Genomic DNA, 25,444 nt, shown 5'->3' on the forward strand with positions numbered 1-25,444 from the left:
TTACGCTTTATTTACAACACTGTTCCAGAACAGTAAAACCAAAATATTTGACTGTGTGCTGCACATTTTTCAGGGGACTGTTTCCAGAACCTGGGAGAGTACAAGGCCGGCTGTCACAAAGGCTGATTCTAAAAAGATCTTTGCAAGTACAATCTGCCACTTCTGACTCACAGACACAGCCTGTAAGTATGTTTTCATATTTGAATAATTTGCCACGGACTATTCAAACGCGGGTTTTGAGCAGTATAGAGCAGCGCTTGTATGTCGTTTCTACAATGACAAATGCAGACATGGTTTTATGTTTACACTGTGTTCTCCCCCCCATAGCACGGCACAACGAGTAAAAAGAGAGTATAAGTCATTATAATCAGTAATTATGTCCCCAATGAAATAAAACCTTACCAATCTGATACGATCTGGTCCAGTCGCACTGGCAAAGTTGATCGATCAGCTTGGACAGCATTTTCCGGATCAGATTTGGGCTCGAATTAATAAGGTAGTAACGACATAATCACCTGTGATCGTTGCTTTGGGAGCTGATGTTCCAAATATGGTAAGGGGCGTGACATTTCCATCACACGCTTAAGGTATTCAGGCCAATCACAATGCACTGGATTGCTGGCCAATCAGAGCACACCGCACTTTTCAGAATGATGAGTTTTGTAAAAATCGACGGTTTCAGAAAGGCGGGGCATAGAGGAGCAACAATAATGTATGATATGTGTAAAATAATTACTTTTTTAACCTAAAACCACGTAAAGACATTGCATTAAACCAAATACACAAAATAATGTTGTATTTAGAACCATCACATGACCCCTTTAAGTCTTGTTGGTAGGTGGTTCAACACACAAGACTTCTATAGCCTATAGGATGCACCTGTGTTTTCTCTCTAATGAGGAAGCATCAATCATACTGAGAAGTGCACATGCAAAACCAAAATGGCCGTTTACCAATCAGTGGCCAATTTCATACTACAATGGATGTTTTTCAATCATTTTCAACTGACTTGCTAAAATCATGGAGGCCCACCCCTAAACCAAGCCCTCAGTGGATTAGAGCAAATTGGGTAAAGCAGTTAAAAATGCCCATCGTGGTTTGTAAACGCCCCACTGATTGAGAAACACCCTCTAGTGTTCTGCAGAGATACATGCCTGAATGATCTTGTGCTCATCAACTACAAATCACTGTTTGTTCAGTGTCTCCACTCATGTGTGTTGACTTTCATCAACATTTCAATGCTGATCCAACACACTTTAAACATTGAAATGTCCAACAACCAAAATTATGGTAGTGATCAAAACTCATCATTGTACTGTATCAATGTTACCTTGCTACCTGGGCTATAATCCTTTTTTTTTTTTTTTTTTTTTTTTTTAGCTTTTTATTAGGATAGGACAGTAGCTAGACAGGAAGTGAGGTGGGAGAGAGAGGGGGGACAGGATCGGGAAAGGTCCACAAGCCAGGACTCAAACTAGGGTCACCTGGCGCTACATGTGGCACACTTGCCCACAATGCTATCTGCTCCGACATGGGCTGTTATCTTAACAACTGTCTGAGAGTTTGAAGTCAGTAAGATTTTTTTTTTAAAGAAATTAATATATTCTGCAAGGATGCATTAAACTGATCAAAAGTTAGAGTAAAGACTTCTATTTCAAATCAATGCTGTTCTTTTGAACTTTCTAATTAATTAAAATGTATCACGGTTTCCACCAAAAATATTAAGCAGCTTTAAACTGTTTTTAACATTGATTATAATAAGAAATGTGTCTTGAGCACCAAAACAGCATAATAGAAGGGATTAATGGCTGCTGAAAAATTCAGCTGTGCCATCACATGAATAAATTACATTTTCAAATATATTAAAATAGAAAACAGTTACTTTAAAATTGTAATAATGTTTCACAATATTACAGTTTTACTGTATTTTTGATCAAATAAATACACGGTCATGGTCACCATGAAACTTAAACATAAAAAATATTACCCCAAACATTCTCATATATGTGTGTGTGTGTGTGTGTGTGTGTGTGTGTGTGTGTGTGTGTGTGTGTGTGTGTGTGTGTGGTTTTAAAAATACAAATGACCCAGTCAAAGAATAACAGGCCATCTGACAAGGCAAGTCTCAGTTACACACACACACACACACACATACAAAGTATACTGTAGTAGAGCATAGCTATAACTTCTCCACAAGCTGTACGTTCTAGATAAACTCACCTCGGCTCACATAATTAACTTCACTGTTTCTCATTGTTAACACATCTTTCACTTTCTATTTTTTGTAATAAATAAAAATAAAATGTAAAAATTATTCTAATTGGAATGTCTATCATAATTTATAATCGGAATCCTTATGGTAATGCCCAGTCGCAAGACATGACTCCAATACAAGGAGGGTTCTGTTAAAAATGACCCAATATCCACCTGGATGGTAAAAATCAGAATCTAAATCTAAAATACGAATTTGAGTTTTTCCAGAAGGATCTTAATCCCAAAAGGATCTTTTTGGTTTGGTTCCCAATTCTGATAGAAATTCCAAAAAGGCTCCTTCACACATTGGGATGTAATACCCTTCCTTCATCATGTCTTTTTTCCCTTTTAAGTAGTGAATCTCAGATTGATGGGGGCGGCTAGCCAGAGGCATGATGTCCATCCACAACTCCTGCACAATGATCAGGAAGACGCAAGAATTGCGTTTGGACAATCAGTCTCTGACTGCCAGGTTGTAAGTGAAAGGAGACACTGGAGAAGGGCCACAGAAATCCAGCTCAATCCAGCTGCTATGCAGACAACAGGATGACAACAAAAGTCTTCTGAAACAGACAGTAAATCATACATATAAATCATGAACTTGTATAAAAAGTACCACCACACTGTAGAGTTGCATAGACTTCAGAGTTAAATCTTCAGAAGCTTCACTGATATAGAGAAGCTTGCCATCTAATTTATTATATTATATTATATTATATTATATTATATTATATTATATTATATTATATTATATTATATTATATTATATTATATTATAATAAAACTCTATGAAGAGTTTTATTGTCTTATTGTAATCCTGACTCTGACACTTTTTCTTCCCATGCCAAACCAATCAAAATAAGTACATCCAGTTAAATTACTATATTGTTTAATTTACTAGAAATCCCATGCCACTGTGATTCTTTTCCAACTTACCTTTAGTTGTCCAGTATCGTCTTGAACTTCAAATGTTGTTGATAAATCCATACAGGAGTTTTGTGGTCAGTGACCGTCTTGGTCAGCGTCCTCTTCTGTCTCTGTCGGTATCTGTGTGTGTCCACATCTTTCTCTCCCTTTCTTTCTATCCATCTCATTACATGCAGCAGTGGGGTTGCCTAAGAGACCAGGCCTGAAAAGAGAACATCTCTTGTACTACAATACACTGAGAAAGTGACAGGATTGGGGGGTCGAGGGGTTGAGAGAGAGGGAGAACGAGTGAGGGAGAAGTATAGATGACAGGTGGATGGATGCAAGAATAACTACATTGGCTTGTTTGACTGTGCTGCAGATAGTCAATCTGATGGAGAGAGTGTCTCAAGCCCTTGAGTCTGATAAAATATGGCTTGACGATATGCTGAGCAAACTGCAGACTTTTTCCAAGACTTTATCTTAAAGTTGTCATTTCACAGGCATCTAATGCTTACAATTTGCTTTTAAAGTTTGTCTTTGACAAATTACAGATTAACAAAGATAACACCCCTGATTTCAAGAATCAAACATGTCTGAAAATGAGAATAAATGCACTGTTGTTTAAAACAAACAAGCAAAAAAGGAATAGGGAAAATGCTGCCTTTATTTAATTATTAATGGTGCTTGTGATGTGATGCTAATGCTTTTTACTATGTATTAATTATTCAACAATACATTAAAAATGTACTTCACACATACTTTGACTTAAATCGACTATATATATCAAATGCATGCTATATTTAATATATATTAAATAAATGGCAAATAAATAAATAAAATGATAATAAAATACATATAAATAATATTAACATTAATATTAACAAATATATACAAACTATGTGCACACACACATATTCAAGGTGTAAGGAAATATGCTATTACTTTTTACTTGATGGTTACACATGACATTTTTAGAGTCAATTTTAGAGTCAATAAATGAACATGAATACAAATACATTTCTGAGAACTTGGTAAATGATTAGATTGATTAGGCATGTTTTTTCAGTCGTGTATGTCATTGACCCAGGCTTCACTTTTACTGATGCTCACAAGTAAGCAGACTTCTAATTCTATGTATTAAACTTTGCTGCATAATGTGTTTTCATTGATGTAAGGTGTAAAAAGTGTATTTTACTTTTCTGTGATTTTATGAATACAGTTTGAGCTTGGCATATGTCAAAATGATTAGAAAAACACAGACTTACACTGATTGAACCCAAGCCATATCTAGGGGCCAAAATATCAGAGATATACTTGTGTATGAGCCCTTTTGGATCATAAACACCCACCTAATGATGCCCTAGTAACCACCCAGAACAAGGTTCAAGGTTCTTTATTTGTCACATACATACATGTGATGCAATATAGTGAAATGGTTTTCCCCTAGTTTCTCGTCCCACAATGCAAAAATACTAACAACAATAAGATAAAAACAAATAAACCAATAATATATAGAACAAACATGAGTACATATAACATCAGTATATGATAATGTCTGTGTTTGTATGTAATGTATGTGTACAGACTCATCAAGTGTCCTCATTCATTAGCCGGATTGCCTTAGGATAAAAACTCCTTCTCAGCCTTTCTGTGTTGGTTCTCATGATCTTGTAACGCTTCCCTGATGGGAGCAAAGACAATAAGCTGTGTCCCGGATGATGAAAGTCTTTAATAATTATTTTGGCCCTGGTCCTGCATCTCTGAGTGTAAATGTTTTTGATGCCGGGGAGCGAAATCCTGATGGCTTTCTGTGCTGATCTTACCACTCTGGACAAGACTTTCTGATCTTGGTCAGTTGTGCTTCCAAACCAGGAAATAATACTCCCTGTGAGTAGGCTCTCCACAGCACCAGTATAGAAAGTCCTCAGCACTTTTTGGGAAACCTTAAACCTGGCCAACCGTCATAAATGATAGATGCGTTGATTTGCCCTTGTCACAACGTGATGTTCATGCATTTGCAGGAAAGATCTTCTGTAAGATATACCCAAGATTTTTTTAAACTTCTCACCCTTTCAACACCATAGTAACACCTTATCAAATCCTGGTGGGATGTAATTTAAGTGTTATTTCCTTAACTTTTTTTGTTGATATCTTAAAATCATTCTTAAGCAACTCTAATGTGTTGACTCTTTGGGCTTAGTGATTCTGCTTCATGTGCTAAGTCAAATAATTTCCTTTATGAAATGTCCCTTTAGCAGGATAATGCATATATTACCACTGACCACTGTGTTGCCATAGCAAACTTCACACAAAAGGGTGTGGCGTGGGAAAGACTCGCTGAGGTCAGGAGTGAGGGTCAGGAGGTCAGGGATCACCAGCAGCTGGACAACACACAAGAGGAGAGGAGGGTGAGAAAGGAGCAAGGGGTGGTGGGACTGCAGCTGCTGACACAGGGGCTTCAACAAGACATTAACATTGAACTGCGCAATTATAAAGGATATTGATGAGGGTTTGTGCGAAATCCAAGGACTGGTCTTTAGCTGGCATGCCCGAATCTGCTTAAAATCTGCTACTGCGTAACGGTCCATGCCCATTAACAAGAGTTTTGTGACATCTGTTTCGAACTCTTATTGGTATTACGTACCATGTACGTGTGATCCAGAGCATGCGGAATGTCCCAGGATTGCTTCCTGAAAAGCAGTGACAAAAATCTGCATCCGGGCAATGTAGCGTATCCATTAATCCATCCATCCAATAGAAATGTAATTTTTCTTATATATAGATATATAGAGTTTTTCATACCTGAAAACTAATTTAGATTTGCTGGGATTAAAACGACTGAAAATAAAAACAACGTTTAAGTACATTTGGTAAAGGCAAATTGAAATGTAATAAGGGAATTAATATGCCATGGCAGGATTGATTGTGCAGTTCTAGGCAGAGATGACTGTGGTTTGAGGTACAAATCCGTGTCCAGGCTGCTTTCTTTCAGGGAGGAGTGAAGGTGAGGTCAGCCATGCTAAGGTCAGGTTGAATTGATTGTGGGGTTTGTTCTTGGGGGTCAAGGGGAATCAGCCAAAAGAGCAACTAAGGGAACAATGGCAATATGCAAATGAATTGTGGAATGGTCCATTTGGCTGCTGATTTACATTCCCATATGTCCTCCATGAGAACCTGCATTATTGTCAAAGAGTAATAGGATTTCTATAAAAATGTCCATATGTGTCCGAAAATACCCACTTTTCACTTTAAAAGACACTGAACTTCTGGAGGAATGGACTGTAGATGTGCTGGAAAAGCCTAAAGATAGAGAGTTCTTTGGTGGTAACTAAGCAGATATTTAATTGCTAAGATATTTCTTGCTAGAAATTACATCAAAAGTTAAAAAAGCTTATCAAAAGCATACACACAAGCTGCAACCGCAACTTTCAGATGCCCTTTTTATTTTTCAGCCCAAATGTCAGAATCAAAAGCACATGGATTGTGCGATATCATAGGTAGCAAAGGATATGTCTATGCTACCATAAAAAATCGGTTAGATGAAGGTATCTCAGTAGACAGGATGCAACACAATCTTCGTTTTTGGACATGGTTTGTTGCCTTCCTACCTTAGAATGCTGCCTGCGGAGGCAGCAATTTTCAACTTTTGGACTCAGACATAAACCTTGTGTTCTACTTGTTCTCAGGTCTTTATGTGGATGTTTTGTTGGTATGCTTGGTTTTGTTTCCTTGGTTTCTCGTGTTTTGGGGCCGTTTCAATAAGGAGGTTCAACCAACTCTGAGTTAAAACTTGAGCTCTGAGTTGATTTACTCTGATGGGAAACTCTTGAGTTTTCGGTTTCAGAACAGCTGAATTGAGTTAGTTCAATCAACTCTGAGTAGACTGACTTTGAGTTAAGCGCATGAACCACGACTATGAAAAGCGATGATCAATGGAGCTCAGAAATTACGATTCACCATGACAACAGCACCCGACAAAAAGACTTCCACATTCTTAAGCCAATATGTTTAATTCTTAATTGCTGTTTTCATGGTATCCCACGGACAAAAATAAATAAATAAATAAAGAAGAAAAGTGAAATGAAGCATAAAAATGTATTCAATCTGGAAAAGCTTTAAGCATAAAAGGTTAATGGGTGTAGGCTACATGACTTTACAAACATTTGACATATTTAATAAATATAATTCAGTGTCTGTTTCAATGTGCAGCAGCTTTTACCACATAGACTAATGCTCTTTTTGCATAATTAAATGTTCTCTTATCCAACCTGTGTCATTTCTTAATTAGGCTAAAGAAATTAACATTTGACTTCTACTCAGCCAACAGCAAGAAGGCAGAGGCTTGCAAAATGGGGCAATGAAGAGGAGATGGCCACAATACCAAGTATTGGAAGAACAATAAAATCCAACAGGAAAAAGAATAACTGTTCCTTTTGTATTTGTAGGAAATAAAGATGACTAAATAAATTGATCATTTGTGTGTATTTAACAGCTGTGTTGGTGTTACAGCATATATCTCGGACTATCCTTCCATCTGGCATCATTCCATTCCATTTCCTTTTTGGAAGGTGCGATGATGGAAATATGTGTGTCATCAATGCATCCAACCATATTAGAGTTATTTGAAATTTGAATTATTAGGTTACTACTAGGGCTGGGCGATATATCGCATGACATTGTTAGGCGCATCTCGTCAGTAAAGCCGGTTCCTTGATTAGTAGTAAATCGCCATCACCTGCTTTCAGATGGAGCGGCATTCACTACAAAGAGCCGTAGTTAACTGACAAGCTGAGCCATATCGCATTAATATCACGGACGTATCGCCTGCGATAATTAATGCGATATGGCTCAGCTTGTCAGTTAACTACGGCTCTTTGTAGTGAATGTCAATGTCATGCGATATATCGCCCAGCCCTAGTTACTACCAGAAGTCGCAGTAAGATGTTATCAAGTAACCATCATTTATCAGATTAGCTTCATTTAAACCGATTTCTACACCACTGACCTGCAATCCTGTGAAACTCCTCTTTGATGGCTCTCACGGGTTTGTGCCCAGGAAACAACACAAAAATTCTCAGAAAGAGCGTGAGAGCGATGTACACTTTCCTTCCCGCTTTGGATACAGCGGCCTTACCACTAATGTGCTCTGCATCCCCTATGTTATATAGAAAAATGTGCAATGAATGAATGTACTGCACTGCTTTTCTTACTTAGCATTTTTGTCTTGTTGTTTCCAGTCAAAATATCTAAAGATTCTCAAATCAAGATGCATTTTCTACATAAGAAAAATTACATAAGTTATTTAGTCTTTCCTGGGGGGGGGGGGGGGGGGGGGAATTATTTAAGTGCATTTTTCTTATTTTGCTTATTATCTGCCAATGAGGTAAGAACAATAATCTTGTTTCAGTTTGCATTAAGATTATTTTTTGTAGTGTGAATAAAGAATTTAATTTATGCTTTAAAAAGGGGGAGGAGACTTAAAGAAACTCTGAGTTTACCCAAGAAAACCTGCTCCCAACCAGGTTAGGTTCACAGAGTAAGTTACCATGGTTACTGACTCAGAGTATAAATTACCTCTCTTTCAGAAACGGGCTTGACTTATCCTGCTTTCTTAGGTTTGACATACCTCCCATTCTGAAACAGAAAACCCAGAGTTTCTCTCATTTCAGAGATAACATACTCAAAGTTTTCACTTATCCTCCTTTCTGAAACAGACCCCTGTTCTTTTTGCAAATCATCCTCTGGTGAGATCTTGACAGATTTAATTAAAGTTGTGTTTCTGCATGTTACGCACTGCTCTGACACACGGGACTGAGGATGCAAACGCACCTCTATTTGAGGGTAATCCAGAATTGTAATCCAAAATACAGGCAAAGGTCAGAACCACGGGGCAAACAATCCAATCAAAGGGCAGAAAAACCAGGACAAACAGGGAAAATCCAAGAAACAGGGCACAAGAATCAAAACCATAAATATGGGATACCAAAGACAGAAGGCTCAGAATTGCAGCATAACACTAAACAAGACTTCGCAGAGAATGACTGAATAAACCAGGTATATATAGACAGGGTTAACAAGGGTAATGAGACACAGGTGGATGTAATCAGGCATTATGAGTCCAGGCAATAGGTTGTGGGAATTACAGTTCATGATAGGACTGACAGTAGTCTGTGATGGAGTGCCCCCTGGCTGCTCTCAAGGGCACCCCAGCTGGTGACCGTGACATAGCTCCTCTCTTCTTTCAGTTCTTGCTGTTAATTCACAGTATATTTTGCTGTTTACTTTAGGAAATGACAACTATTGCCCAGAATGCATTGTTTTCTGCATTATATTACTGTTTTAATGGAAAACAGTTTGTTACTTTCAAAAATTTTCCTTTTTTAACAGAGTTCTTTTTACAGTGTTTCAGTTTTTCGCTCTCTGACCTCTCAACCCAGCGGTTCCCCTAGTAGACTCCTTAGCTCCTGACAGCCATTTATGCAGTATTTAACAAACATTTGTAAAAATCTGTCTGTTAAGGACACATTATCAGGGGTGTCCAATCCTTCTTCTGGATGGCCACTGTCCGACAGAGTTTAGCTTATGCTAGATTATGGTGCAAACAGGGGTGCCTGCAGGATTCTATGGAGCACCTGGCCTAAAGGGACGTGGAGGTGGAAAAATTTGGGATAGGAGAATAAAATTATTTTTCGCGTTCTCTCGCAGAACTTTTGAGTTCCCCCAAGAAACTTTGCATTCCCTTGCAAAAATATTTGCATTCCCTCACGAAACTTTGCATTCCCTCGCAAAACTTTGTGTTCCCTCGCAACACCTGTTGTGAGCTCGGACAAACACTTCCTGTTTGATATCCTGCTGGCAGTGTTTCAGACAGCTCCGTACGTTAACATGGAGCTGTTCATAGTGTTTGAACTTGGACTCACAACAGGTTTTCCAAGGGAATGAAGAGTTTTGTGAGGGAACGCATATATCTTTGCGAGGAAATGCAAAAGTTTTCAAAGCTAAAACGCAAAGTATCTCACGGAGGAACACAAAAGTTTTGCAAGAGAACACAAAAGATTTGAAAAATATTTTTTTCTCCCATCAACATTTTTTTCCACCACCATGTCCCTATAGGGCTCCGTAGAAATAGAACTTGACCACTTAACAAAGAAAAAACTGGCACTAAGAGTTGCTTCAAAAGGAACTTCAGAGTAAGTGCTAATACATCATTTCACACAGAGTACTATTGTTAACCTTACATAATATATCTTATTGCAGGCAAAAGATGATTTATTACTGGCAAAGATGACTGATAACTGATTACTTTTCTTTACAAAGAATAAGTGAAATAAAACTCTTAAGGGATTAGGCATATTTGTCTTCTCTTTTATTAAAGGGGGGGTGAAATGCTCATTTTCACTCAATCTCCTGTTAATCTTGAGTACCTATAGAGTAATATTGCATCCTTCATATCTCCAAAAAGTATTTTGTTTTATTATATTAATCAAAGAAAGATAGGGTGTACCGAGTCTTTCCGGAAAAAACCGAGCGGCTGGGGGCGGGCCGTGTGGGCGAAGCTTAGCTGTGCTAACGCACCGAGCTAGTGACAACACACAGAGACATTATTTGTTCAACAGTTACTCACCGTCCGGTTCCAACGCACGATCGCGAACCTTTATCATTGCGACTGCTCGATCCTTAAGCATTAGACGATCTGGGCTTTGTTTATAAAACAATCATCGTCGAAATGCAGGGAACAAACAGCTACACAACTCCGTTTATGCTCAGGAAAACAAACTCCATCCACGGGTTCCTTAACGCTGGGTTCTTTGGGAATCTGTGCAGGGTTGTCTTGCCCTGGCAACCAAAAACACACTTCTTTGGTGACATTGACTTCCCAAAAGCCGGGCAGGGCGCTTTGATGGCGAACTGCTTTCACTCTCTTGCTCTGGTCTAAGAGTGCGCGCGCGGCCGCGATCTTACCGGAGAAGTGCCCTTAGGACCCATATAAGGAAATTCCGCCCTATCTTACGTAAGACAGAGCCATACTCGAAAAAAACTTTCCGAAACTTGTGACAAACCGGAAGGAGTATTTTTGGAACAAAAATACTCCTTCAAACGTACAACTTAGTTTTTGAAACTTTGTCCATGTTTAGCATGGGAATCCAACTCTTTACCAGTGTAAAAAACTCAGTATGCATGAAATAGCATTTCACCCCCCCTTTAAACATTACTCAAAAATGGTGTTCCACAATTCTGCCCTGTGCAGCTCTGACACTAGGTTGGTTCAAGTGCACTGGCTAGAAGTCATAATCAGGCTGCACCTCCACCACAGGGGTCCTGTCCTTTCTGATGGTGGCAATGTTGTGGAGTATGGCACATGCAACAATAATGTTGCAGGCCCTGTCAGATGCAACCCTCAGACTTTTCAGACACTGAAATTTTCCCTTATTAGTAGCTTCCCTTTAGTTAATCTTCCCTGGCTAGAGCTGCATTGTAACAGATCATGCCAAATCGTCATCAGTCAAATCCAGCTAACTGAGTTAGCGAGGTATGAAGAATGGACCCCATGTGTAGTGATTAGCTAAAAGGCTAACATAGCATATTTCAACATCATTATATGACTAAAATCCACATTAGATCGCGATCGTTAGTTAATACAAATGTTCAATGGTGGTTGAAAGTGAGTTTTGAGTAGCGTAATATTAATCTTTTAAATTGTGTTAGTTTGATACTATCTGTAGCTCTAATGCACCTGTTGTTCCAGGAGCTATTCAATTCCATAAACTAATTTGTTAAAATAATTCTCATAAGGTCCCAAGTATATACTTCAGATAATAGGTGGAATAATGTATAGCGGGATCAAAGTGTTGTGGGCAAGCCGTGTAATGCCAGAATAAAGGTGAATAATGGCTGAATACAAACAAAAGAATAATGATAAATCTCATACCAACAGAGGTGTAAAAGGTTCATCAAGTGAGAACAATAGAAACATGAATGGGGAAGTTCTCCTCGCCAGACATTGGACAATAGACTGCAAATGGGTGTTTACAGGGCAAAAAAAAAAAAAAAATTATTAGCTTATTTCGTATCAGCATTCTAAGGGTGTGCAGCAGAGCCAGTATCTGTATATGTAACAATCTCAAAATTATTTGTATCTGTGGCTGTATTTGGATGAAAACGGAAGTGGGCGGGGCTTACCCCGGAAGTTAGTGAAAAGTCTGTTATTAATATAATTCTGTTGTCGTTTAACAAATATAACTTATATAACGTAATAAATTATTCTTTTTATTATAATTATACATTTCTTTAAATATCTTCCCATTTAAACAATACAACATTTTAATGAAAAGGAATTTATTTATTTTTTTCTTATTTTCCAGAGGAACTTTGTGTACAAAATTGTCAGAACATACACCCATGATCTTATATAAGAGGACTAGTAGAAGAAAAAAAAAGAAGTTGAAAGAAAGTATTCAGTAGTTGAAAACTGCCAAAATAAAATTTACATGCATAAATGTAAATCTGAACAAATGAAACCTAAATTACGGACCCTCAGTCCTTAACTTAGTCACATTTTCTATTTGATTTCTAAAGATCACTGAAATTTGCAAAGTTTATCATTCAAAAACATTTGAACACTGACCAGTTTAATGTGCAAGAGTTTTTAACATGCAAGAGAGAGTGCATCCTTTGAATTGAGTACATTCATTTCTAAATACAGATTCTTAAAGCAGATTCAGCTTTAAAACATGTTAATGCATCAGAAATTCTTGAAAATTAGCAAATGCAAACTGAATCAAATGACATAGAAGAAGTCTTGACCGATGTAGAAAAGCAATGTCTCCAGCTGTGCTGAAAAGCCGTTTGGATGAGACACTTGTAGGAGGGCATGGTCAAGTTTTTCAAGGCAATATGTGTCGGTGCAGGATTTTTAGCTGCCTGTTTATTGCTACTGGATCTGATATCAGTGACACAGAGCAGCTCTCATTGAGGTAGCATTCTATGGCAGCACTGGCAGTCATCTGAAATGTGGCATGGTAAGTTGGATTGCTGCTCTTCTGGGTCATAGTTGACATTGCACCCCAAAACAGACCGAGCTGACTCATTCATGGTTGAATCAGTGGTAGTTGACGAAGCAGCTGGCTGGCTCTCTATCATCTCATGCTCAATTTAAGCGGTAACTCCTTCCTTCAGCCTGCTAAAATCTGCATGCTGAAAAAGTTATTTGGGCCTTCTTTTGAATCTGGGGTCCAAAAGCATTGCCTTGAAGTATGGGCCAGTCGTGTCGTGAAATACTGACTGAAACCGTGAATCAAGATTTGTTTTCAGTATGAAAACCATAGGCCAGCATCATCAGTCACAAAAAAGCCCACTGAGAATGTCTCACCGTTGTCTGGCAAATATGCAGCATCTTATCAAGATATTCCTGAATGTTGGCAGCACTGCAATCCTCATTTACATACAGTACCTCTGCATTTAGCTTTTGGGACGACTTTGCGAAAAAAGTGAGTACGGGAAGGTATTTTGTAGCGAGGTGCAACAACTTTGAGGAGATTATTTAAGCCAGCATTTTCCACCGGTCTGATTCGCATGTTTTCTTGTCCTTATGCTCGTTGTCCGCGTGTCTTTGTTGTCTCGGAGCACATGGCTTTGTTTTGACAGTTCGCCATGATCTCCGCTGTCATTGTGGTTGATTTGTTTTGATTTTACTTCCTGCACAGTCCCCGCACCTGTTACTGATTACCTTCCTTGTTAATTCCCCTATTTATTCTCCTTGTGTCATCTGTCTTGTACCAGGTTGTTGTGATTGGTTCGCGCTACGCTTCAACCCAGACCATTAATATTTAACTCCAGTTGTGTCTTGTTCAATTCTGTTTTGAGGCTCCAGTGCCATTTTTTCCCCTGTTTGTTTTATTTTGTGGATCATCTTCTGTCGATCTCTCCAGGCCTTCTCTCTGCTGCCGCCTGGGTTACAGCTCACTGGTTCCGTCTTCCCGCTCCAGTCACTTGTCTATCATCAGCTTGCGATCTCGCCAGAGCCGGACAGTAACGGAGTACATTTACTTGAGTACAGTACTTAAGTACAATTTTGAGGGACCTGTACTTTACTCGAGTATCATTTTTGGGGAGTACTCATGACTTTACTCAAGTACATTTGAGAGGCAAATATTGTACTCTTTACTCCACTACATTTCTATCCATAACCGTGAGTACCCGTTACTTCTTCTAAAAAAAAAAAACAGGAAAAAAGAAAAATCTCAGAAATCCTCATTTTGTTGTTTCCCTCTCAAACGTGATTGGATTGCGCAGACGCCACTGATTGGGACAGCCTATCAGCAATCACCTTCAGCTTTCCTCCAAAGTCAACTCCATGGTCAGATTTAGATAAGAGATGAAAGAAGGGATGAAGAGGCAGCAGGTCCATCCCGGGAATGTGCCAACCCGTGGCCCCACCTCGCCAGACTATTTACATTTTCTGAACAAGTTAATGGGCCCTATCTTGCACCCAGTGCAATTGACTTTGTACACCGACGTATGTATCATTCCTATTTCTCACCCGCGCACAGCGGACTTTTCCCTCCACAGACACATGTCGGTAGAAAATATACTTTCGCTTCTCGGGGGCGGTTCAGCGAAAAGAGGAGGCGTGTTCCGGCGCAAACATTCCCTGGTGCTATTTTGCAGGTTTAGAAAACAATTCCGCCACTGACCAGGAGAAACCTAGTCTAAAGTCAGTGGCGCAAGTTATTCAGATGCTATTTTAAGGGCGCATGCTTGGCCATAATCAATGTAGCATGTGCACAACGCACATACACTTTGATTCTCTCATCTACACACAGCAGCAGTTTTCATTTTTGCAAATCATACATTATTACAATAGATAGATAGATAGATTATTATAAAAGCATATAGCTTACACATTTGCCCAAATTATTATACGCCTGTTTAACCGAAGCTTATTTGGGTGTGTTTCTCCATCCCCAATGTCACTTCTCTGTCTTTTACGGCCCTGACGAGAACGTCGGTCTCCTCGGCTGTGAACCGCTCTTGGTGTGCGTCTGGCAAATCCGCCGTTATAATAGCAATCCGCCATGGAACAAGCGCGCCTGCTCTTAAAGGGAATGTGAGATGACGCTCTGATTGGTTTATTTCACGTTACGCCCAAACCACACCTATGAGTAATGAAGCTACTTCAGACCAACCCATTTTAGATTTGCGTCGGGCGCAAGAGTCATTTATCCCGCCGGGAAAATAGCAACAGCGCCCAAGACCCGCCCACAAAGTTACTTGCGTTTCGTGCTTGATACTTGCTTTTCAGATCGTTAAAACAGGGCCCAATGATAGTTTTCGCTTCAAGTGTTTGCTGTGTTTACCAATGTAAGCACTGTGGCAGTAGTAATGCAATATTTAGAAAATGTACTCTTGTACTCTTGATACTCAAGTACTTTTAAAAACAAGTACTTCAGTACTTTTACTTAAGTAGACATCTGACTGTAGTACTTTTACTTGTACTTGAGTCAAATTTAGCAAGGCGTATCTGTACTTTTACTCAATGAAGCTGTGTACTCTGTCCGCCTCTGGATCTCGCCACCGCCCCTCTGCCTGGCGCCCTGCTGTTCTCCCGGTGCGTGAGCTTTGCGCTCTGCTTCGCCATATAAGGAGATGTTTTTCTATTGCATTTTTTAGGCCTGTTATTCAGTCAAACTGTTGTTTGAGCCTGCAACTGAATCCTGTCTTGACTGGTATGATAAGTATGGCAATAAATCATTGCAAATCATTTCACCAATGGCATAGGTGATGTTAATAGCAGCAGGGTGATAGCAGCATTTTATTTCATATTTGGAGAAGAGGCAGCACTGGTGCATGTTTCTGTGCTTTGAGAAGGCCTGGGCTTCAGAGCCGGTGATTTGGCAATAGAGTGTTTGAAATGCAACGTAAATAGTGTTTACGCATAACAGATGTATTCAGATATTTGGTATCTTTCCCCTCTGCAATTGGTTGTTTTGCACAGGTTGAACCCCTCCTTTGTTTTTTCTGTACTGCAAACAGTAAAATTAGTCCATATCACTTCGTTTTCTCCTACCAGATGAAGCTGTGTATGTTTTGTCAAGTGTGGATTGCTCTCCCTCATCATCCATTTTGTCAACATAAAAGCATTAAAAGATGTTTGTTTGTTTGTTTGTTTGTTTGTCTGAAAAATGTCAGTTGCAACTTAACGAGTCGTTAGTTGTTTTCTTTCCAGAAGCTGAATGCGGCTGCTTTAAGAAAATGCTCCTATTGGTCAGAAGCCTGCTCCATCTCCACGTCTGCTCCACAGCAGTATTAACACGGGTTGCCAGTTTGAGCACACGCAACAGGAACAAGCGCAAATGACAATGAAAATTGGCAAATTGGCAGCGTGCAGTTATCACACAGACCAAAACAAAAACAAACGTTCCAGCCTGGAAACGCACATTTCAAAGTAAAATAACTGGCTGTAGAAGTGTTTTTCAGAGAAACGAGTAGGTGAACTTAGCACGTTTCTTCAATATATGCAAACATATTTTGGTATTTTTAGTAGAGTGAAAAAAGTTACATACAGCACCTTTAACATTAAGTGACATGGCATCTGGCGCACAGTGTCGCTATGCTCATTGGCACATCCGGCAAAGCCAGGTATGCTAAAGCAGTACTTTGAAGGAGAGTAATTTATTTGTTTTCCAAGCAGATAAACATTTATAAATGTCTTACTGTTACAAATGGTTGCAGCAATGGAGGCAGCAGGATCTAATTGCAGGCAGGGGGCGGAGGAAGACAGAACTGAACTAATTAACAGACTAACCAAACACTGATCAGAACAGAAATCAAAACAAACTGACAATGTGACACTTACAGTCAAGTGATTCCAGTGGGTTATGTTACATTTTCACTTCCAGAAAGTGTTGTAAATGACTTGTATTTACACATACACGTACTGTATTTTGTAACAAATAAGAGAGATCTACAAAAAATGTGTAACACATTTACAAGCAGAGGTGTAAAGTCCAGGGGTCAGAAAGTAAAAGTCCTGCCATATGTTTATGAACTCAGCCAGCTGATTTCACTTATTAGTTCTATCTCCTGGCTGAAAAAACTGTGCTAATTAGCAAATCCAGGTGATTGGAACAAAATACTGAGGAGGACTTTTACTTTCTGAACCTGGACTTTACATCTCTGTTTATAAGTGATGAATAGTTTACACTTTAGATTAAGGGATGCAAAAAAGCTTTGTAAATTATTAATTCATGTATTTACACATCTATAACAGGTGTTGAACCCTTTTTAGTGTGTACTGAAGTGTAAGTGCTGACTGGTGAGGGTGCAGATAGCTGTCTTCTTTTACACGCATGTCATGGCGTCTTTAAATGCTGTGTACCTGATGTAAGCTTCAGTGGAAGGTAAAACCGGTTCATATTATCACTAGATCCCACACACTTCACACAGAACCAAAGTCTGTGCTGATGAGTAAAAGGATTTAACATAACCCATTGGAATCACCTGACTGTAAGGCATTTATAAATGTCTACTGCTTGAAAACAAATAAATTACTCTTCTTCAAAATACTGCTTTAATAGCATACCTGCATGTTTTTGCTTTTGAACACAGACCAGCTTACAACTTAACAATAAATCAATAAATTATATACTGATAATTTACTAATGGTTTGTTCATCATGTGTCAATGATTAACTATATTGATATAATACTAAAACATTTTTGAGGTGTATAGCCTACTTCAGTGATTTATAAGGGATAAATAATGTATCAACTAATAACATATCAACCATCTACTAATTATCTATTTGATTTATTTAATGATTTACACATTTAAGATAAATGACAACACATTTGTAAATCATTAGCATAACACATGCTAATCATTTATGAACGTATCATGTTTTGTAAATGATTAGTTTATCATTATCTGATAACCTATAAATGACTTATAACTGAACATTATCATAAAGTGTTACCCTCTGATTTAAAGCCAAACAAAAAAGAAAACAAACCACTTTGAAATACATGAATTAATAGAGCAGATGAGAAATAATATAGTACAGTTATTATGTTGGAATTGTTTTTGTTGCCATTGGAATGACGTGAAGCTCGCAGCATCCATTAAAAATATATAGGATCAAATAAGCAGTTTCTCTTTGACTGCATCTTCATAGGCTTCCTCATTCTTTATGGTTAAACTGCATCAGAACATAACTGGCAGTCTGCACACGTGTGGCAGATGAAATTCAGCCTTTCGCTCTCTGGCCTCCCGAACCAACGGTGCCCTCCAGTGGACTTCATAGCTCCTGACAGCCCACACTCCTCATGACCATGTGGCCCGTGGCCAGACGCCCAGTTCTGGTAGCAGCCTGCTTCTCTGTTCTTTATCCAGAACCAGAAGTTGAAGGTGCAGGTGTAACGGAGACCCAGCCATACATGAGAAGTGGAGGCCTGGATGGCTCTTCTCGCTGCCCTGTTCTGAAGCTCCTCACTGTGAATGGAGACCAGGTCCACATGGTGTTTTCTGCAGTAACTCACAGCTTCAGTCCACGTCAGGTTCTCACGGACCAGAATCAGGTTATCTTTGGAATAGTTTGACAAAAATGTTTCAAGATCCTCTTACGGTCTAAAGACCATTAGCGAGTGTGATACAACAGTTAAATAATATTAAGTAACTTACATTTTAGATGCAATATTGTTACTTTATCAACATTTGCTTAACCGGTACAATGTTTTGTTCCTGAATAAATCTGTTTTTGAACAAATTAGTTGAATCATTGGTCCCACTTTATACTAAATTAATCATTTGATACAATGTATTTATTGTGTACATAGCCTACATGTTTTTTACATTGTACTTATATATACAGTATATATATATATAAACCTGCATGTAATTACAGCTGTAATTAATTTCTGAAATTACACCCCCATATCCCACCCTTACCACCAAACCTGTGTCTAACTTTACCTGTATCCCACCTCAATAGCAGCTAAAGAGTTTTGCAATAAAATATGAACACAATAAGTACATTGTACTTATTTTTTGATGTAAGTACACATAGTTAAAGACACCTAATATAAAGTGTGACCGAATCATTATTGCTACCTACTGGCATATTTAACTGCCTACTGGGGCAGTTGTGGCTTAATGGTTAGAGAGTCAGACTTGTAACCCGAAGGTCACGGGTTCGAGTCTCAGTGAATGAACAGCGCTCTCTTCCACTCATTACCCACAACTGAGGTGCCATTGAACAAGGCACTTGGATGGGTGAAATGCAGAGCACAAATTCCGAGTATGGGACACCATACTTGGCTACATGTCATGGCACTTTAATGTAATATGCAGAAATAGTAACTGAAAAATCCCCACCACTAATGCACAGTCAGTCTAATGAGAGTTTGGCTGGAACAGGCACACAAGCGAATGAATGACACAAACAATAATAAAAAAAAAATTCTAAACAGAACTAACTGTCGTAGCAACAGCATCAAAAATATTCCCAGTGAGTGTATCTCTCACCTTGCTCTGGACCTGTAGTGAGTATTTGTGTTGGTTGACTGCTTGTATTTTCACCCTCCGTTGTGTTTTGAGCTGGTCTATGCTGTGCTGTTGTTCCTGCTCCAGGAGTAGCTGTGAGTGAGAACCTTTTGGTTAATAAATTGCATAGTTAAAGGGTTAGTTCACCCAAAAATGAAAATTCTGTCAGTAATTACTCACCCTCATGTTGTTCCAACCCTGTAAGATATTCATCTTCGGAACACAAATTAAGATATTTTTGATGAAATCTGAGAGCTGTCTCAAATAGGGCTGAGTGGTTCATAGGCTTCTAGGCAATTTCATTCTGCCGGCCCAGAAAAGTTAGTAAAAACATTGTTAAAATAGTCCAAGTGACTACAGTGGCTCAACCTTAAGTTTATCAAGCGACAAGAAAACTTTTTGTTGCCAAAAACAATAAAAATATCGACTTTATTTAACTATTCATTTTCTTCTGTGTGGGCCTCTGACGTGAGTTCACGAGAGCACCACGACGCATGCATGAGAACTGAGAAGATGGGTCTCGATGTAGTGTTTAAAATGGTTCTAAAGTGTGCGTTTCCTGGATGTCCGAATCGTGAGAAACCAACGAGAAAACGTAGAAGTGCCTTACCAATGCCGCAAAATGAATGGCTTACCTTTCACACTTTCCCATCAAATGATCGTGAGCGCCATCTTCTCAGTTCTCGCGCATGCGTCGCGGCGCTCTCGTGAACTCACGTCAGAAGAAAATGAATAGCTGAATAAAGTCATTATTTTTGTTTGTTTTTGCGCACAAAAAGTATTCTTGTCACTTGATAAACTTAAGGTTGAGCCACTGTAGTCACTTGGACTATTTTAACGATGTCTTTACTAACTTTTCTGGGCTGGCAGATATCAATTACCTAGCAGCCTATGAAGGAGTGAGCCAGCTCTCAGATTTCATCAAAATATCTTAATTTGTGTTACGAAGATGAATGAAAGTCTTACGGGGTTGGAACAACATGAGGGTGAGTAATTACTGACAGAATTTTCATTTTTGGGTGAACTACCTTTAAGCATTTGCAATATGCTGAAATGTAGACTGTTCTAACAATCTGAGAAAATGTGTGGTTTTATTTATTACTATCTGCTCTTATTATTATTATTACTACTACTACTACTACTACTACTACTATTATTATTGCATATTATTGTTGTTGCGTATATTATTAATATTACTGCAGAAATGATATGATACTCAGATACTCCCACTGTGTTCTGTTACAACTGAGCAGCTCATGTTTTCAGTGTCTCAAAGCAGCTGGTTCTGCAGGCCTATGCCACTCCACACGAACTCATCTCTGCAAGCGCTGTGAGTTTGGGTCACTCATGATGTGCATGTGGGAAAGCAACATGCATCAAGCATCTTCCCAAACTTATGTATTGAGGAGCGAAAAGCAATTTTAAACCATGATGTTGTCAACAAAAGAGAAACTTTAAGGGCCCCATCTGGTTTTCTGCCATATTAAAGGCTTACACGGTTTACATTATATTTGAAAAGTAAAGAGATTAAGACAGTCGTAAATATTAGTATTTCACAGTTTTACTGTAATTTCTTTCTTGAATAGGCCTACTTCTTTTCTTTTTTTTTTCAAGAAATGTTACAATTTTTTTTATATATATAATTTGGGCAGTCCTAGAAACAAAAACAGCAAACCTGGAGCTTTTTCCCCCCACAAAAATTTTTTTGATTTCATCCCCAAATCATGCAGCTATTCTTGGAACCAGATGAGGGTGAGGTTGTTGTTCTTTAAATGAACTATCCCTATAATGTTGGTGCTAGAAATATACCTGGTTTAGTGGTTGATTGATATTTTAGATCTGTAAACGAGGAAGATTACATGCATATTACTTACAGAGATGAAGTAAACAGATTTCTGAGCAGATTTAAAGGCTGCTAAATAAAAAAGGATGAACTCACCACTATGACAGATGAAGGGCTGAGTGGTGTTACATTGAACATCCTTCCATTTTCCTGTCTGATTCACCATCACTGAAACACAGTCCTGGTCTCTTCTGATGTTTATTAACTGACTTGATTTCCAGAAACGGAAAGCAGAGTTGCTTCGATCTGACCATGACCAAGGGTCTTTAAATAGTCTGATCCATACATCATTTTTTTTTCCTAAAGTTTTCTTGACATCATGATTTTCTGAGGATTCTCTGACATTGGCTAGATCAGTGTGGAAGGTTCTGCAATATTCCTGGGCCTCTCTCCAGGATTTTTTCACCTCAATCAGGATACACTTTTTATTGGTTGTTGCTACAGACAAATGACAAGCGAAATATGTTAATTTCTACTGATATTAGATAATAATATGGTGGAATAATGCACTTTTATAACAGATTACAAAGATTCATAAAACTGGAGCAATTTTGTATCTGTTATAAAAACAGTGGTATGGTAATGCATTACCAGAAACTACACAGTAAACTATACTATGTACAGCCAATGGTGCATTAGAAATTCTTACCATCAAAGCATGCAAATTGCCTTTGTGAGTCACAGCTAATATTAAACAGTTTCCCACTGCTGGTTATTACAGCACAGCCCTCATTTTTATTTATATCTGGTTGTTTATTTTTCTCTTTACTGTAACTGTCTGGCAAGGACCAGTGCCATCTGAACACTTCACTTCTATAAAGTCCAATATACACATCATACGAAACATTTGCAATGGTTTTGAACAAGCTGTTCATCTCGTCTGCATTATTCACAGTCGCCAAGTCAGTGTAATTCTCACGGCAGAATCTCTGAGCCTCAGTCCAGTTCTTTCTGATATTTATGAAGTGATACTGGTGAGATATTTGGCTTGAAGTGAAGGCCAAAAGCCCTGGGGAAAACATATAGGATAAACATTGATTAATTAATGCCTTGAAAAGAAAAGTAAGCATATCATTGTCCATTAGCAGTAAATGCTAATCAGCAGTTTCGAAAGTCAAGAGAGAAAGTCTGTACTGAAAAGCTTACCCAAGACAGCAAGGAGAATGGACAGCATGATGGTGCAGTGTTCAAGACACCCCAGTGTGTGTTAAAGCATATTACAGTTCTAATCTCACTCTTTCCTTTTAAATGAACAGATCTAGATAAGCAAATGAAAACCCACACACCTGTTCCTGTAACTGTACACATGTACACATAAAAAAAACTGTAAAGCATATTACAGTTCTACTCTCACTCTTTCCTTTTAAATGAACAGATCTAGATAAGCAAATGAAAACCCACACACCTGTTCCTGTAACTGTAACTGTACACATTTTGTTTGCTTCTTTCTGCAGAAAGGAGCAAACAAAAGAGTTGTTGATCCTCTATTGTAAACTACCTGTAACATGTATGTTCTTTGTTCCCTCTTTCATTGTGTTTTTGGTTCTGTCATATAGTTTTCCTCAGTCTGTTTAATTAGTCATTATATTCACGTGTGTCTTGTTAATTAACTCATTAGTTCCTTTTGTTTGTTCATGCCTACAAGCCTTCAGTTCTCCCTTAGTGTTTGTCAGTTCTCGTTAACGTTAGCGTGTGATTTACTCCTGCATTTGTTCCTGTTTCCAGAGTATTGTTATTAAAGTCTATCTCCTATATTATTCCTCGTCTTTGTGTAATTATATACCACTTTCCGTGACACTACCTCATGATACAACAAAATAAATGCCATTACTTCCTATGAAATATTTAAATACATTTGTGAGAGAAGGTCTAACATTTACCAATTTACATTATGTTCTGCAACAAGCTACTTGATCATATATTAGTACAATACTATACAATTTCATTATAACATTACAATATTTTAAATTGTAATATGATTCATATTATGATATGCATTGTGTATTTATATTATTACAAATATTACAACCATGTTCAGTACAAGCATGAAGACAGAGGCTCAATCTGATGTGTTCAGATCACATATTTGCTGACTATTCACCGATTATAATAAAAAGTGCATTATCTTATGAAATTAAGCCACTGTGTTTACAACTTTGAATGAAAGAAAAAAACTTTAAGAGGGCAGATATGTTTTGGTGATAGGCAGATTGGAAGGAGAATTAGTATCCTTAATGAACGTTTATGCCCCTCCAGGATCAGATTGGGAATTTTTTAAACAAGTTTTTGATTTGTTTACAACAGAGGGGGAGGGGATGCTAATTGGAGGAGGGGATCTTATTCAGAGATTTAATGCACAGCTAGACTCATCAGGAAAAGCACAGCAGAAAAATGCTATAGGCAAAAAAATTAAGAAGATAATATCATATCTGGGAATTTTGGATATTTGGAGGGAACTAAACCCATCTAAGAGAGATTATACCTACTTTTCTGCACCACATTTGGTGTACTCAAGGATTGACTATTTTTTTATTTATGGAAGAGATAGGTACAAAATAGAAAGCTGTGCTATTGGAGTGATAGACCTGTCGGATCACTGTCCAATATATTTAAATATCATTTTAGGGACAGCATGGAGGCTGAACTCAAGCCTGCTTAATGGCCAAATGAAGGAGGAAATTAAAAAGGAGATTTGTGAATATGTGGAACAAAATGACAATGGGGAGGTTTCCCCATCAATATTGTGGGATGCGTGCAAAGCAGTTATGAGAGGGAAATTGATAGCAAGATCTGCATTTAGGAAGAAAAAGAAATAAGAAAGGCTCAAAATTCTACAAAGTGATTTGAAAAGATTGGAAAAAGAACATAAAAACACAATAGATAGCAAAATCATGGCTGAAATTAAAATGAAAAGGGCGGAGATAAATGAGATTTTGTCACAAGAAATTCAGAAGAAAATGATATATACAAAACAAAGATATTATGAAGCTGGGAGTAAGATCTGCAAAATTACTAACATATAGGCTTAAAAAACAGGAGACGGGAAGACATGTTTACAAAATTAAAGATCCACAGACGAATTCTGTGGTGTACAAGACAGAAGAAATTCATAAGAGTTTTGAATTTTACTATAACAGGTTGTACTCCCAGATACATAATAATAATGAATCCCAGATCGATGAATTTTTAAACAGATTAAAGTTGCCACAAATAACAGAAGAGCAAAATAACTCATTGGTGTCAGAAATAACGGCAGAAGAAATAAACTTAGCAATTTCTAAACTCAAAAATAATAAAAGTCCTGGTGCAGATGGCTATATTTCAGAATGGTACAAAGTTTTTAGAAAAAATTTGATTCCACTATTACACAAGACTTTTAATTGGATATTAAAAGGAGGGGCTATTCCTGATTCTTGGAGAGAGGCAATCATATCCGTAATCACTAAGGAGGGCAAAGATAAAACCAACTGTTCAAATTATAGGCCTATAAGTGTGCTCAATATAGATTATAGATTATTCACAGCAATTCTGGCACGGCGCATTGAACATTTTTTACCTGACATTATTAGTTTAGATCAAACTGGATTCATAAAACATGACAATATTCGCAGAACGTTGGATATTATGCAACATATTAACAATAAGAAACTAGAAGCCTTAATAATGGGAATGGATGCAGAAAAAGCATTCGATTCCGTAAGGTGTGTATCTCGGGATAGTTGAGACTCTTAATTTAAAAAGAAGGGACGATTATAAATTGCTTCGAATTATGTTGTTGGCTAGTAGGAAAGCAATAACAAGAAGATGGCGAAGTGATTTGGTGCCTAAAGTGAAAGAATGGTTTGATGTAATGCTAAGCATTTATAATATGGAAAAGCTAACTGCGTTTGGAAGTTGATA

The 25,444-nt window shown here is 38.1% G+C and overlaps 1 protein-coding gene across 2 annotated transcripts; it reads right to left on the reverse strand.

Moving 5' to 3' along the window:
• Window positions 1-17,955: 17,955 nt before the first annotated feature.
• LOC307172515 (macrophage mannose receptor 1-like) lies at window positions 17,956-22,986 on the reverse strand. Of its 2 annotated transcripts, XM_079894942.1 has the most exons (6): window positions 22,691-22,986; window positions 22,194-22,553; window positions 21,641-21,982; window positions 21,511-21,540; window positions 19,684-19,794; window positions 17,956-18,742 (listed from the first exon to the last, which is right to left on the reverse strand). In XM_079894942.1, the coding sequence occupies exons 1-6, from the start codon at window positions 22,716-22,718 to the stop codon at window positions 18,354-18,356; spliced, it is 1,260 nt and encodes a 419-aa protein (XP_079751068.1). In that variant the 5' UTR covers window positions 22,719-22,986; the 3' UTR covers window positions 17,956-18,353. The 2 variants fall into 2 exon arrangements, with proteins under 2 accessions (XP_079751068.1, XP_079751069.1); XM_079894943.1 differs by lacking the exon at window positions 21,511-21,540.
• Between the last annotated feature and the right edge of the window lie 2,458 nt (window positions 22,987-25,444).

The sequence above is a fragment of the Squalius cephalus genome, assembly GCF_949319135.1.
Source record: "Squalius cephalus genome assembly, chromosome: 15".
In the NCBI taxonomy this organism is placed as follows: Eukaryota; Metazoa; Chordata; class Actinopteri; order Cypriniformes; family Leuciscidae; genus Squalius; species Squalius cephalus.

Excerpts from the sequence above, each read along its gene's own strand:
- LOC307172515 (XM_079894942.1), bottom strand. The coding sequence starts at position 22,718 with ATGCTGTCCATTCTCCTTGCTGTCTTGG. Across the intron at positions 22,554-22,690 it reads CATTCTCCTTGCTGTCTTGG|GGCTTTTGGCCTTCACTTCA; the intron begins GTAAGCTTTTCA and ends TGTTTTCCCCAG. Across the intron at positions 18,743-19,683 it reads CACTACAGGTCCAGAGCAAG|ATAACCTGATTCTGGTCCGT; the intron begins GTGAGAGATACA and ends ACTATTCCAAAG.